The sequence below is a fragment of the Halichoeres trimaculatus genome, unplaced genomic scaffold, assembly GCF_033239565.1.
Source record: "Halichoeres trimaculatus isolate MK-OKI-2021-1 unplaced genomic scaffold, fHalTri1.1 fHalTri1_scaffold_10, whole genome shotgun sequence".
In the NCBI taxonomy this organism is placed as follows: Eukaryota; Metazoa; Chordata; class Actinopteri; order Labriformes; family Labridae; genus Halichoeres; species Halichoeres trimaculatus.
Window position 1 is genome coordinate 11,041,248 of NW_027437187.1, and position 16,438 is coordinate 11,057,685.

General features: G+C 39.3%; 1 protein-coding gene across 1 annotated transcript; it reads left to right on the top strand.

The window, feature by feature from the left end:
* The first annotated feature begins 839 nt into the window (after positions 1–839).
* On the top strand, positions 840–16,076 carry LOC141796206 (ovochymase-2). Its single transcript, XM_074677192.1, has 16 exons — positions 840–957; positions 4,252–4,298; positions 5,429–5,526; positions 5,618–5,790; positions 5,880–5,972; positions 6,053–6,231; positions 6,365–6,566; positions 6,870–6,902; positions 7,037–7,127; positions 7,310–7,443; positions 9,177–9,320; positions 9,729–9,853; positions 9,947–10,040; positions 10,212–10,343; positions 12,118–12,219; positions 15,763–16,076. The coding sequence occupies exons 1-16, from the start codon at positions 840–842 to the stop codon at positions 15,855–15,857; spliced, it is 1,860 nt and encodes a 619-aa protein (XP_074533293.1). The 3' UTR covers positions 15,858–16,076.
* Positions 16,077–16,438: the final 362 nt, after the last annotated feature.

Consider the following 16,438-nt stretch of genomic DNA (forward strand, 5'->3'; position numbering starts at 1 on the left):
CTCAATTTGCATTTTCTAGGAACAACTGGCAGGGTGGTCTTACTGGTAATGTCCCGAGGAAGATTATCAGTGACCTTTAACTCCTGCACGTACTGTGTTTGGTGCTGAGATTAAACCTCATGTGTGAAATAAACTGAGATGTTATGGTTTAAAAAAATCCCCATCAAACAAAAGCTGTGTCCACTTTATCTGATGTGAGACACCGGTAACGTGGTAACATGCTGTTGTGTTGCATCTGTTGCTAAGTGGCGCAGCCAGTGGGGATTGTGTCTGGGTATGGTTACAAACTGGAAAGATCTTGTTTCTCACTGCGAGTCAAAAGGTTGAGCCATAAATCAGACTTTCCTGAAACTTTAAATTTAGACACAGATACTAAGTCTAAAATCCATGTGGAGTTATTTTTGGAACAACAGCCTGGAACCTGGCGTGATATAGTCAATAAAAGCTTTTTATCAAGCTTTTATCAAGCATGTCCTCATTTCACATCTGTCACTGTCAAACTACTTTCTAGCATCTGACTGCATCTATTGACTAAAATAATGAATCACTGCTACAGTTCCCTTTATGCTTCCGTCTATACATTAAGAATTCATGGTCATTCAAATGCTCCCTGATGCTCCTGAGTGAACGCAGACACAAATGTTTTGACTGATCCGACTTCATGTCTGAAGGAAGAACGTAAAAAGACAAAAACTGGATAAACATTGACTGTATGATCTTTGAACAGTTTTTTTTTTTATGCTTCCATTCAGTGGGTTGTCAGATACTGTAAAAACCCCACTGTACAGGGCGCCCTCAGTGCTGCGTGCTCCTCTCTGCAACACCTGGCAACAGCTGGTATGGCAACCGTGGCCCAGCAACCATGCCAAGCGCTGAGTCACTACCAGCCGAGCGCCCCCAGAGGGGCCTGCTCCACCGGGCTGCACAAACAGGAACCAGAGGCTTATGGGGCTCAGAGTGAGATCCCTGAGGCAGAAAACACACACACACACACACACACACAAACACACGCTGAAACATGTCCTCGCTGAATGTCTGCTCTGTGTGACTGTTATTAAACAGCTTTTTGTGAATAATAGTTCTGTTCTCTTTGGTAGTTTCAGTCTCTAAAGTGGTTCATTTTTATTACTTAGAACAACTTTACTTAAGCTTTTGCAAAGTGGTTCTCAACGTCGAGGGTTGGGAGGGTTGCAAAATTCCTTCCAAAATCAAAAACTACCAACAAATGCATATTCTATCAATGGTTATAAAAATACAGACAAAGGTAAGGATTGTATTTCTTTTAACCCGTGCTAACAGGAAATGTGTTTTCCCAGTTTATTTTGGGGAAATGAAGCAATATGTGCACACAGGCAGTATAGGCACAGCTAAATTAAGTATCTTAAACCTTTTTTGTGTGTTTTTGTCTGGTTTTGATTTGCCTTGCATGTGCCCTCGAGGCCATTTACACAACAAGTCTGGTTCATAGTGGAGTAGCGTGACTGTGGGCCGTACTGGCCAGCGGTGCTTGAGTACTACACAGTGTGGATGGCCAGTGTGATCACACCCTCCATGTTTTCCCATTGCAGAGTGTCGCCTGTGTCATCTGCAGATAAGTTAGGGAATCTCAGGTCGAGGTATCTTTACCGCCACAGTCCTCAAGTAAAGTGATCAGAAAACTGATGAGAAAACTAAAATAAAAAGAGGAGTAGATAAACATTTAAAGCATACCAAATAAACTTCAAGCCAATCATCTGCTCATAATCATCAATATTTTGATTTTAAATATAAAAAGTATGTTATGCAGTTTGTGGGATATGTTGATCCAACCCACAATGAGTTGTTAATTTGACCTCCAGAGCAGTCATCAATCCTGTTGCTCTGTGGTGCTGTTGGTAACATTATGTTTGGAAACTGACTCCATGTTTCCTTTTCTCCTGTGTCCAAACTGACTGAAGTCTGTCTCCACCACTGAGGGGAATTTCTTTGAAGCTCTCCTGAAGGTCATTTTGCATTTTCAACAACAAACCACTGGACTCATAGAAACAGCCACTGATGTAAACATTAAAAATTCAAGTTAAAAAAAAATCCAACAGTGAGTAAAATAAAAGTGTTTCCTGTCTTTTGCTGGCTCAGACATCATGGGAGACAAATATACAATGTGAGCAAAGACAGTTTTATTTCTCTGCTTTTTTTTTTATCCATCTGCATCTACGTCAGCGTGTGGCTTCTCACATGCTGAAACAGCTATCCTCTCCGGTCTGTGTCAGCGTTTTATGACTTTCTTCTTCTTTGAATATTTTACAACAGCCAGCCTGTTTGTGTGTCTTTTCAGTGTGAACACTCAGCCCACAGTTAACCACGAAGATGCCAACACTCTCTCCTCAGAGCACTGTTCGTGATATTTAGACATGCTGACCGCCTGTTGCTGGACTTTTACTGGCTAGTTAATGAGTAGCCCCTCTTTCTTTCCCCATGACACGCAGACACGCACACACTTGGTCTTGTAAACCAGTTTGTCTTTCCTGTAGAACTCATTCCTGATGTGTGGTTTAATGATGAAGACCACTGCTGCTCTTCTCTCTTGCTTGTTTTGGATAAACACTGGTATCAATGCTGCCCAAACAGGTAAATGATGGAGATGATGTTCCTTAAGGCTGATACCGTCTTACTGATCTTTGTGGATTTAAGATGCTAAATGGAAGACTGTGACAAACCTGTGAAGATCTCACCCTGTGTGTCAGGTCCAAAGTGTGGGAGTCCTCAGCTGTGGAGCCCGATGGTTCACTTTCTGAGGGTTGTTGGAGGAGCAGAGGCTACATATGGCTCACATCCATGGCTGGTAACTAAAAACTTATCTTTTGACAGTTTTAAATAGTTTTCTTTGTCCTCTGAAGGCCACTGGCCATGGTGTATTGTCTCACACAGGGACAACTTTTTCTTTGCATCTTCTTTTGTTGCTCAGCCCTGACAGTATCAGCAAACTATCATTTCTTATTCAGACTAACTACTACTTCCGTGGACTATTCTTCTATCATAAAATAAATGAGTGTGGAAATGTTACTGTCTTCACTTTTGATACTCTATAAATATAACAATATTTATCTTTTATGGTCATTATACAGCACCATCTGACACGTTCTTGTCCACATCAGACATTTAAAGGTCCCATATTCTGCTCCTTTCCTGCAGTTTAATATGGATCATTGATGTCTTCATGAAATGGTAGTAACATGTTTTGGTCCAAAAAGCCAATGAATCAAGCACAGCAGCATTGTTTCCAGGCTCTCATAGCCCCTCTGTTCAGAACGCTCTGATTTAGTGGGCGTGGCCTTCATATGTAAATGAGCCACCACTGATACCACCCCGCTTTTCAGCGTCACTGAGAGCGGCGCCACGAGCTCCGAGTGCCCAATGTTTAGAAAACAGCGAAGCTCGTTTACCGTAACACTACAGACTAAGACATGCTAACACAGAGACAGAGGACACTGAGGAAAAGCTCTTACATCTGCTCCACAGCACACAGCATTTAAAATACTCACATTTCCAGGGTCTGAGGTTTGTTGGAGGATGGTTGGTAATGCGCCTGGATTCAGGACTAGTCTATTGGCTAGCTCTCTGTTGAACTGTCCACAGTTGGAAAAGCAGTCGGCCGTGAAGTGACTAGCACACACATGCACAGTTTTACTGAGTGTAGCTGACACATTTCATTAATATGTATTAAATCTGGACATTTAATAAGGAACCACACAATATTTAACTACTCTAGATTGTCAGTCCACTGGGCAGTGAGGCTCTGCCTAGTGACAGCATGTAGTCTTGTTGTCCTGATGTCTTTTGTGAAGCGCGGTGAGGAGCTTCTGTTAGTCATTGGGGGGGACGGTGGCTGCACGTGAGAAGTATTATTGGCATGGTAAGGTGTAGTGAAGCTAAAGGAAGTGAAGCTTGCGTCTTCCATAAGGTGTTTGCCTGAGTTGCCTTAAGGGTCTGTCAGTGACATACGGAGAATCATTCAGGTATCTAGCACATGTCTTCATTTCATTTCAGCTTTCTAAGTAATTTGCTAACACAAATTAGCCTTAGCTGGAAGACTTGCTTTCGTGGTTAAAGTCAAGACTCCGTCCTGCTCCGGGTCAGTCATACTTTGAGTAAGTTTAATCATGTGTCTATACCTTTCACTTCATGTGTTTGCACTTTTATTAAAGTTTAAGGTAGAAACAAGGCAACTAATGAGGTTTCCCTAAGAGCCCACTGATACATTGCTCTCACAAGAGATCCTTATCCCATACATTCAACATGTTGTACATCTGAATGTACCGGTAGGTTTTTATATTGTTTGATACTTACGAGCTCCTAATGTACCAAAATGTTATAAAAACATAGCGCTAGCTTGACGCTAGCGTACAAAGAAAAACTGCATTGATATGTTAGCGGTTAGCATACATCGCTACAACGTCGGTTTTCCTGCAGAATTTCAAATTTTATCACTGAACAAACAAACAGATGTTCATTACCATCTAACAAGAGATTTATTTTTAAATCCATTCCTCCTCCAATCCTTCCTCATTCTTTTTTATACACTGATTTCTTGTGATAGATTTTTAAAAAAGAAAACTACATGGCTGTTCTCAGCTTCCATACATAATACCTCAATATTTTGGGTGGATTTTAAATGTCTTTTCCTGCCATTTCAGCGAGTTGGTACATGTGAAAAAAAAGCAAGTGTCAACACTTGGCCGCTAGCAAACCGTGTATGGCAGCGGGAGTGAGAGGAAAGCAGCAGAGCCCAGTTTGGGATTACTTTGAATATGACTGTTTCTCTGATAGCAACAGGTGACTTGCAATGGAAGGTGATATACAAAGCAGGATATTTTTAAGGGGTTAAAACCTATTCATCTCAAAGCCCTTTTGAAAAGCTCACACAAAGAGGCTTACTTAGCTTACCTCATCAAGGATGGCTGTTCATTTTTCCTCAGTGAATACATTATGAAAAATTGTGAGTTTTTTTTTTTTTTTTTTTTTTTACACAATACTTCTTCCTGGTCATTTTCAACCTCACCTCTGACAACTACTCCATATTACCCCCAAAACTATAAATAAGAAACCAATAATAACTCAACTAAAACAAAGCATTTTTCAAAAATAGCCCAACCAAACTTGAAAATCTTAAAAAAAAAAAAAAAAAAATTAAAACTTAACTGAAATGGAAAACAAAAAGTCAAAACGAAATCAAAACTGTAGAAAGATATAAAATTATACGTTTTGAAAAGACTTTTCTATCAAAGGATTTTTTTTTTTTTTTTTTTTCAAAAAAACCATCACAGATGCGATGTTTTTTTTTGTGTCACAAACATTTTTTAAGTCTAATTTAATACAATTCTACAACTGAATCATGCTCAGTAAAGTACTGGTACTCACTCTTCTCACTGACAGTTGTTCGTACATTTAGGTTTCCCTGAAATACAGAGGCTCTCATTTCTGTGGAGGAGCCATCCTGACTGACTGCTGGATACTGAGTGCTGCACACTGCTTTGCATCGCTCTCAAAGTATGTTTTCATTTTTTAAACCATTTGTATTTTTGCTCATCTGTGATTACCATTATTATTATTTGTTTCCATGCTTCTCTGATTTGTGTAGAGATTTTCTGAGCAGTGTGAGAGTGGTGGTGGGAGAGTTTGACCAGAGAGTAGAGGATGAAGAGGAGCAAATCTTTCATATCAAGTCTGTCTCAGTTCATGAGAAGTACCATCATGCTTTGCCCATGAGCTATGACATCGCTCTGATCAAGCTGGATCGACACATTCGACTGGGCAGGTTTCCATTCTGATGGTTTGTAAGCTACTGTCTCAGTATCGATGAAGAAAGTATTTTGTTAGTCACTGTTGAGTTTCTTCAACAGGAGCCCGCGTCCAGCCGATCTGTCTGCCTCTGCCTGACGACAGCTTCACCCCTGCCACATGTGTGGTGGGTGGATGGGGCAGGATGAGGGAAAGTACGACGTTGTGTTACTCAACACTACCATCATAAAGCAGTTTGGTTGTTTTTCTTATGTTTAATTCTATATTCACCCAGGGGGTCGTCTCCCTGCGGTGCTGAGAGAGGTCCAGTTGGACTTGTTGGATCCAGCTAAATGTAAATATGTGCTCCAGACTGTTAAGAGTTCAGTTCTTATCCAGAGACCAGAGTGGCCTTTGCCAGCCATGACAGTCCTGTGTGCAGGGCGAGAGAGAGGAGGGAGAGATGCCTGTCAGGTAAAATAAATGGACTATTTGATATTTCTTTGTTACACTCAGCAGAGTTTAGTCTGAACTACAGACGCTTTAATGAGGATGAACTATAAATATTGTGGTTTCTGCTTCTTCTCTCTCTCCACCGTTTCCTCAGGGAGACTCTGGAGGTCCTCTGGTTTGTCAGACAAGTTCAGGCAGCGGTCACTGGGTGGTGCTGGGTGTAACTTCCTGGGGCAAGGGGTGTGGTCGGAGCTGGGGGAACAACAGAAGCCGCTCCCCCTCCAGAAGAGGATCTCCAGGGCTTTTCGCTGATGTCAGGCTGCTGCTGCCGTGGATTAAACTCAAACTGAGAGAAGGTGAGTCGAATCTTTCAAGATGATCATCCCTAAGACAAACAGTATCACCCTTATTTAATGCTGTCTGAGTTCAAGGTCAGACTTCTTCATCATAAACCTTGTGTCGTTTCCACAAGTGGAGAGTAAACAAACTTTAAACAGTGACACATTTTATTATCAGTCTCTGGGAATTGTATTTTAAGCAAATAGACAAACACCAATTTGTGAAATAGACTCTAGGGCACAGTTATATTATGATAAGACGTCTGCTGATCTAATGTTGGTGTTTTTTATTTCTTACATTAACTTGTGCTTTGGCTTCAGCTGAGGGAAACCAGCAGGGAGCAACTTCATCAAGTGAGTCACAGCACCTCTTTTTCATCTTTATTTCATAACGCTCCTCTGATGTTCTCAGTGTGTGTGTGTGTGTGTGTGTGTGTGTGTGTGTGTGTGTGTGTGTGTGTGTGTGTGTGTGTGTGTGTGTGTGTCAGATCTCTGCAGCGTCAGAGATGGGCCTGTAACCGACAGAGAGGGGGTAATCAGAAACCCCTCCCTCAGCGGTGATCACTATGACAACAACCAGTGAGTGACACAAAGGGCAGGAGTAGATGGAGGGTGGTTTTTAACTGTGAGGCTCTTCTTTGTATGTTTCCATCCTTTACTGTTAGTGCAACAAGACCAGGGTCTGTGAAAAAGATCAATAAAAGAAATTGATAAACCATTGTTTCGTTTGTTAGGAGGACTGAAGTTCTCTGTCTCCTCAGGTTGTGTACCTGGAGTATCAGTGTTGCTCAAGGCCACAGCATCCTTTTGGAGTTTGTTGAGTTTGATCTGGAGGATGACGCGCGCTGTGGCTTCGATCGGCTCACTGTTTCAGTCTCGAGTCACGGGCCTGTTGGTGAGTCTAAGTCACACAAAAGAAGTGAAGACATGATGGTCAGAGGAGCAAGTTAGTGAGGCTCATTTCATTCAGGATGATTGGTTCATGGAGGAGGCGCCCCATGTACAGAGGCCTCTGCCCCTTCTACACTTACTGTAGGTTCAATTTGGTTTTCTCTCCTCTTACATTTTTTCTTTATCTCACTTTAGAGGCAAAAATCCAAAAGATAATGCAAGATGTACAAAATTAATAAGTTTATTTTACATGTTTAATTAATTTGGCATTTGGGTTATGTCGAAGCTATCTTGCCATGTCACTAAACCACACATTTTAAAGTAAGTCCCTTAATGTCATTTAAGGAGACAAATAGAAAAAATATGTATTTTTACAAAATTTGAATTATTTTCCCAAAACTACAAACATACGACTAAGGAACTGATTTTACAAATTTTTGAAGCTGCAAAAATGTTTACTTTCGCAACTGGGTTTAACCCTCAAATAGGATATATTTCCTCACAAAGGGACTGGACACAAACACACTGCATATACAGAAAAATTATCCGTCAGCATGATGCGACAAGTGTGACATTAACATGGCTGGGAGGTAGAGCCTGACTGATTAATTGGTTGGTCCGATTAATCGGGCCGATTATGCCTGTCACCGATTAATCGGCGTTGGCCAAAATGTAGCTGATTATAAAAATTTTTGCTCCAAAAGTTAGTTATTAAAAAGTATAGTTATTATATATATCAGCCTAGATATCGGATATCGGTCGATATATCAGATATCGGTCGATATATCAGATATCGGCCGATATATCGGATATCGGCTTTTTTTTTTGCGCCCAGTATTGGTATCGGCCCCAAAAATCCCATATCGGTCGGGCTCTACTGTGAGGGTTCCCAGTCATCCAGGTCAGAGTTATTCAGGCTTACTACTCCCAGAATCCTGCAAAGTCCAACTGTGTTCTGGATCAAGCTTTAATTTTTAATTGCATTTGCGTTTTTGTCCTTTTTGGCTTGCCTTAGTTCAGCTGTTGCAGCATCTGCTGTTCCTACTTCTGCTATTATGAAAAAAAAAGAACACCACTGTGCTTTTAAATGGTATATTTGACAAGTCAAAGGTAGCATGCATTTTGTGTCATTTATTCATTCATTAATAAATTAATTAAAACCTTTATTTATTATTGAAAAAGACAACAAAGTTACCTTTATTGTCAATGTCGTCAAAATCACGGACATCATTTGGACAAATAATAATGAATAACACAATTCAATCAATTACAATAAGAACAGTGATCAGTAATCAAGGTCTCAAACTCTGAAAGAGAGGAAAAGGCTGTTATCTTTGTTTGTTGTTGTGTATTTCATAAGTAAAGGCAATTTGCAATTTGAATTTGGATGTCAAACAGAATAGAAATGTAATTTTAAATGTTAAAGTTTGAGCCTCAACTTCTCAGCTATGTACAATATCTACGTCAAAAAAGTTGCTGACAGAGCATTATTTTGGAGTGTTGCCCTTCTTTAGTGTTGCAGCACTTCCTTTAAAAATAAGCATAAACGCAAGATCAAGGCGATGCATACATTGCATTGCTATCTGATTCTCAAATATGATATGGACTAAAAAAAATAACTTCAAAGTAACAGACCTTTAAACGTGAATGGAAATGATGTGATATGCATTAAAACATGTTTCACAGTCGTCACTGGTGTTTAAACTAATTATTTTTTAACATCTCCTTTTTTAACAGGAGTTTTCTGTGGAAGTGTTCTACCAGGCCCCATACTCCTAAATAATTCCCAGAATGCAATACTTCTCTTTTCTTCTGACTTTAATGAAGCAAGAAATGGCTTTGTTGTCAGACATAGAGCTGTCAAGGGACACTATGATGCAGGTAGACAACACGAGATGAAGACACATGCAAGCCTTCACACACACACCTGCACAAACACGAGCACCATGCACAATGACATTAATCTATATATGAAAGTTGTACAGTAAATCAAACTGTGTTAACATCACTGCCACCTTTACTGTGGATCTTAAAACAAGCATATATGTGGTGCAGGCAGATGTCCCATGATACTATAATGAGCAGCACAAGACATCCACAGACTACCTACTCATACACACACACACACACACACACACACACACACACACACACACACACACACACACACACACACACACAGGGCTCTCCTCTGTAACCTGATATTTTTAGTGTGTGTGGGTAATTCCTGTGTGTGCTGGTCCCTCTCCCTCTCTGTCTGTCTAACTGTCTATCTGTCTGTGTAATCAGGGTGTGGGACTGTTGTTTTAGTTACGGACCAGACTGCTCTCCACAGCACAAATTACCCACAGTCCTACAGTAATGATTGTGCACAGCGCTGGGTTGTCCATGCACCACAGGCTCACATTGTTAAGGTGATGCCCAAAACAACCTCTCTTTTTTGTTTCTCAAACTTTATTTTTAAACAAAACTTTTCAGTGTGAACTCAGTGTTGTGCTGTTTTTCAGCTTGACTTTGCAGATTTTCAGCTGGAGGAGTCTGACAGGTGCTTGTATGACTCCCTCACCGTGCTGGGAGACGTGGAAGGATCAGAGGAGATAGGTGGGATGGATCAGTCCCTGAAATTATGTATTCATCAAAGAGGCCTTTTCTTTTCGTCCTGCTTTGTTTGTGCCTCTTTTTTGAAGGTCTTCTTTTTGTGTCATTTTATTTTATTCTTGATAGTGCAACATGATTCTGAATGTGGGTTTTTTGTTGTTGTGTTTTCTACAGTGGTGCTGTGTGGTGGCAGTGTCCCTCCTCCTGTCCTGTCCTACAGCAGCGTCATGGTGCTTCAGTTCAAGTCTGACAGCAGCATCACTCAGAGAGGCTTCAGGGCCACTCTGACATTCATCAGCCATACAGGTACGAGCTAAGGTGTGTGTGTGGGAGGGTGTCCATGTTGAATTTTTAGTGCTTCCTGTTTTATTTTGTAGTTCTTGCCCCCTCAGGGTCTGATTTATTTTCACGTCCTTCCTATCTGTTTTCCTCCTGATTACACTCGTTAGTTTCACCTCTGTGTCGTCTCTAGGGACGGGTACCGAATTGGGTACTTTTATTGGTACCGACCAAATTCTGTCAAAAGTACCGGGTTCCCATTCGCATAAAATTAAAAGGTACCATGTTAAGGTACCTAAATGTATCCTTGTGACTGTGAGGGAGCGAAAGAGAAGGCGATTTTCCATGATGGACATGAACAAAGCATTGCAAGGTTATATACTGAATAATAAACATGTTAAATTGAAAAAATTAAGTTTTATTATAAAAAAAATATTTATTTTTTTTACCACATAAACACAAAAAGTACTGAAAATTGGTACTGTTGAGTACAGATACCAATTGCCAGGTACCGGGCATCAGTACCATATCGTTTCAAATGTGAAAGGTACCCATCCCTAGTCATCTCCCACTTGTGTTTATTCACTCTGTGTCTGTTAGGTCTCTACATGGTTTCCTTGTACTTCTTGTGTCCCTTTGGTTTTAGGGTTTTTTGACTTTAGATTTCGGTCAGTTTTTTGCGATTTTGTTTTTGTTAACAGGTCTTTTGTTGTCCTCACTCAGGTCCTCCCTCTTGATTGTTGTGTTAACCATGACATTATGATGCACCTATTGTGCTGTATAATCATGGATGTTCATGATATTTGTTAGAATTACTCATTTACTAAATAAGGTGATTTGTCACCACCTTGTGATAAATGAAACCTGCTTAAATCGCAGGGATTTCATGACTCAACCTAAAGTAGGGATGGGTACCGAATTAGGTACTTTTATAGGTACCGACCAAATTCTGTCAAAAGTACCAGGTATTGATTCATGTAAAATCAAAAGGTACCATGTTTAGGTACCTTAGTGCATCCTTGTGACTTTGAGAATGAGGAAGAGTAGGGGATTTTCCATACCAGAAATGAACACTGCATTGCAAGGTTATATAGTGAAGAATAAATATGTTAAATTGATTTTTTTTATTTTATTACTAAACAAATTGATATTTTTTACCAAATAAACACAAAAAGTACCAAAGCTTGGTACCATGGAGTACCTGTACCGATTGCCAGGCACCGGGCATCATCACCATATCGTTTCAAATGTGAAAGGTACCTATCCCTAACCTAAAACTTCTAATGAACACTTAAAGTGGTTTTTAATCTTGTTATAATGTAATGTTATAGTATGTTTTTAAAGGTTGTATTGTACCTATAATAAATATCAATAACTTAACACACTTATGACTCAAATTGAATTTGACAGAATATATCTTTATTGTGACAGTACATTGTACATCATAATGAGTTATAACTTTAGAAACCATGAGAGCCTTTAACTATTATTACACATTACTATAGGTGCATCATAATGCACTGTGTATGTTCATGATGTGTAATAATACTTAACAAAGATAGGATTCATATAAAGTGTTAGCATCGATTCTTATTAGAGCCGCTGGTTTAGCTCAGCTTGTAGAACAGGTCTGTCATGTGGAAAGGCTTCAGTCTTTGTAAGAATTCATAGATTTAAATTAACATTATTTACAAAACTGGATGAAAAAAAAAACAGTTTAAAATGCTGAACCCCAACGAAGACCAATAAAATATCAAATATATAAGAAATGAAGTGATTCCTCTAACCTTGTCCTCTGCAGACCTCCACCACCCTGATGTTACAGCTTCAAAGACTAACAGAGATGTTTTCAGAGCTCACAAAGATGATCTGGTAGCTAACCAAAAACCTCTGTCATCTTCTGGTGAGTGCTTTGTCCAGTTTCCTGCCTTCTCTTTGTGCATCTTAATGTGTTGACTTAAGGTTTGTGGATTTAGCAAGGGTTACGGAAAATGTTAGTGAGTAAAGAAAGAGAATAAGTAACTATCTTCAGTCTGAGTCACTCAGAGTCCTTCAACATGGGCCTGACAGTTTTAGCTGCTGAGCTCCAGCAGCACAGACAGCGGGTGTTGTCACAGGCTCAACAAAGCAGTGAGCGTCACAGGCATTTAGAGCCAGGATGGGACATTCAACAGAGGAGGTACAGCTGAGGCTTTTAGAGAAGACTCACTCAGGAGTCAGATGAAGAGCCTGCAATGTATTGTTTTAAAACAGATCACTGAGAGTAGCTCAGATTAAGAACTATGACAGAGTTTTAATCCAGTCCAGGAGAATTAGAGAAGTTCAGCATTTTAGACAGTAATTATTCTTTCTGGTGAGAGTTTCAGAAGTTTCAGAGTGATATAATTTACAGTTATGGGCAAAATGTAGAACCATGGCTCAGCTAAAGTAAGTGTTTGATGCCTTAAACAATGTAACAAAAAGTATTTGGTAACATTTTACTTTGAGGTCCACAAATTTCATCACACTTAGGTAAGAATTAGACAAAGTTTTTTTTCTTATTTCTTTGAAATTAGCACTTAACTTCATTAAAATAATGTCCAAATTTATTGTCGCAATTCACAATTGGTAGGTTACTGTTTTTTTTTTCAAAATGTTTTTAGAAGTATCCCGATGTTTCTGCTATTTCCTGAGAAGCAGGTGATAAAAAGCTGCTTAGTTCTTGAATACAGAAGTTAGGTTCATTGTTTCCTCTGATAATTACCTTTGAAATGTTCAGTGAATAATTCAATTTCCCAATAAGCAGTTGATAGTTAGCTAGTTGTTATTTAATTTCACCAAGTTCTTTAGTACCCAGTTTGTTGATATGTATAATTGAGATCAGATGCAAAATGATTTACCTTTATGATTTGGTCCATTACGTTTTACATGATACAACTGAAGGCTTCAGATGTGATATTCACCAAGAGTGGGGTTGTAAATTGGCCTTACCTGATTGTGATAGACACTGTGAGTACAGGCGCACTGCAAAACAGAATCTGGACAGAAGTTATGTGCTAATTTTCACCAAATTCTCATTAAACTTGGGGGTAATTTAAAAGAAATAAGAAAAAACTTTGTGTGATTACTACCTAGGTGCAATGAAATTTGCGGACCTCTGAAGTAATGTGTTACCAAGTATTTTAAATATTTTTGGTAGAGACTGTGACCTCCTGGTGTCTCAGCAGGTGAATGGCCTCACAAAACAGCTCATTTTTAAAAAATGGCTTTGAATAAACAAGTCTGAAGACAGGCACTGTTGTTGTCACATTGTTGGTAGGACTTAGCTGAAGAAAAAATATATTCTTTTGATATTAAAAAAAATAATAATCCTGAAAGTTCAGTGTTAGCTATTTTTCCATGCTCCTGTGACTCTGCGCTGACATATCTAACAAACTTTGAAACCAAGTTTTTTAGTCTGCGTCTGTAAATAACCTTTTTCATGAATTAGGACACAAACAACAGAAACCTTTAACACACATTTAACACGTGCAAAGAAAACACTGGGTGAGTTCAAAGAATTCCTCCTGTCCAGCTCTTCATTGTGTGTTGAGGGTGTTGCTGCCCGTCTTGATCCCTTTAAACCTGCTGCCAATGCAGACTGCAGGTCGACCTGAGGAACAGGTTGATTCTGCTGAGTGTGTGAGCTGGCATTGTGTGTGTGTACACGTTTATGCATGCTTATGTGTGAGAGCCAAAAACAAAACAGAACAAACACAATGTAAAGTCTTCTTTTATTTTTTGCTTGTGCTGCATATGATGTAATTTTTTTTACAGTTATTTGAAGATTTTGTACTTTTCCTTTTTTTATTAAAACTTTAGAAGAATTGATGAGACTTCCTGATCCCAGACTTTAGAAGCCAGTTGTACTGTACTTTCCTCTTTCCTCTTCTTCTCTTTCCTCTTTTTCTCTAGCTCCATCTTTCTCCTGTGTAGACCCTCCAACCTGTCCATGTCTCTGCTCATGCTTTGTATTTGTTTGTGTGTCTGTGCGTGTCAGTCGTCACATGTCCTGGGATCACCCTCACCACACTGGTTCTTAATGGGTGGTGATGCTGCAGCTCTTTATGCTCTTGTAGAGATTTCCCCCTCAGGGCTTTGAGCCAGAAAGCTCTCTGCACGGTTTCTGCTGTCACTGTTGGACACAGGCGTCACTTCTGATTTCAAGTTTTATCTCAGCAAAACTTTGATTTCTTGCTAATCCTAACCAAATACACTGACATCAACTTTAATATAATGTGAGAAAAACTAAAATGTTGACAGTTTAATTTGATGAAGCTCGAGTCTCTAGACATTAAACATAGGGTTGGTACAGTCATAAATTTTAACAGCTGTTGTGCTCCTGTCTCCCGGTTTATATCAAGCACTCAACACCTTTGCAAGCAGACAAACAACAGGAGTGTTGCATATGCACATACCGAAACAAAAGCAGGGTTTGAGTCAAATTATCATCCTACAAAAAAACATTGGATTCTTGTGTTCCTGGCCTGTCAGAGTGCCAGTGAACTCAGCACAGGGGACATTCAGCAGACAAAGATTGATATCACATGATACAGCAGCATGCCCGGTGTTATGACCACACAGCTAATGTGTTTTCCACAAACATGGCGTGAGTTAACCCTTCAACTCTCCCTCATATCACAAAGTTACTGCAGAGAAAGGGACAAGGCAGTGTGTCAGATTAAGATATTCACTCATATAGGAATCAACAGTCAGTGTTTAAAGGTAAAAGTCTTCTTAACTTAATCACCAACATCAGTGGCTATAACACAGGGGTCAGGTGAAGTCCTTTGATTGTTTAAAGTATTAACACTCACTTAAATGTGAAAAGGCTGAATTCACACCTCAACACTATTAAAGCAGCTTTGACTTCTTAATATTGGCTCAATGAAAGGCAGGGATGTTTTTTTGTGGTTACAGGGCGCCCTCTGGTGGCAGATTGTAGAAGCGAAAATTAAACGAAAAGCCACATAGGAACAGAAAAATGTTCACATTTATCTAACAAAAGGAGGAACTGTCTTGAAATAAAAAAAAAGCTTTCTTGAAGAATCAGGGAGTCACTCTTTGGCAGGATGTGGCAAATGTGTGAAAAGGACTTTCAAAAACTTTTTTTGACTCACAGTATGAAGCATCATGTCAGCTGACTTCAATTGACAAAAGTCAGTTCTAGACATAGAAAAAATGATGAATCTAACATTTTTGGTCCAAAGTTTCAGAGATAGTGCAGGTAATTCTTTAAAATAGTCAAGATCTGACAAAAAAAGTTTTCATTTTCTGGTGTTTGAGATGCAGAAGTCTTATGTACCATGTTAAGGGTATTAAAGGATAAAGCTTGCCTCAGAAGTGTTCATGGGTAATTTCTGTTTTTTCTTTATTTTTAATCTTCCTTGAGTCTTCTGTAATTTGACATTGCGTCTGTTTTGCCCAGTTGTGCAGCAGTCCAGCAGCAGAGCCCTTTCCCGCACAGGCCTGGGTCTGGATGATGAAGACTACATCGTGGAGTCCTCAGGAAGTGGGCTGTAACCCTCTGAAGAAGACCTCTTTTTACATGAATTCATTCTGAGCTGCATGGATATAAGCTACATTTACAGATTTATTTATTTATTGTCATGTTTATTTAACAGGGGCAAATGTGTGAAACATTATTTGGTACAGTCAACACAGACGACTCCAGTGTTAGCTAAATTCAAACCCTTAAAGGGCTGAAGGTTAATCGATGTATGGAGACATTTTTATAAAGATATTTTGGTACACTTGTTTCCTCGATAAAGATTTTAAAAAGAATACAATAAATCAACTAGTGAACAACGTGTCGCCTGTTGTTGCCTGATTTTGCTTGATGTTTCTCAAGACTCGGTACATAAGAAATTCACAAAGTAGACGAATATGCACAAAGTTATTTACAATACAGAGACAGAACAATCCAATATTTTCTTTTTAAGATAAAATCATTTTATGGCAATTGTTAAATTTGTCCTGAATAAACAGTCTCAAAATTTATTGTAAAATCAATAGAGGATAATAATCCGGTGATTTCAATTAGTTTAACAAATGTTGCCTTTAGTAAAATGTTCTTTTTATTTTTTAGTTAGAGGAAATTTGAA

Excerpts from the sequence above, each read along its gene's own strand:
- LOC141796206 (XM_074677192.1), top strand. The coding sequence starts at position 840 with ATGGCAACCGTGGCCCAGCAACCATGCCAAGCGCTGAGTCACTACCAG. Across the intron at positions 6,232-6,364 it reads GAGGGAGAGATGCCTGTCAG|GGAGACTCTGGAGGTCCTCT; the intron begins GTAAAATAAATG and ends CCGTTTCCTCAG. Across the intron at positions 9,854-9,946 it reads CACAGGCTCACATTGTTAAG|CTTGACTTTGCAGATTTTCA; the intron begins GTGATGCCCAAA and ends GCTGTTTTTCAG.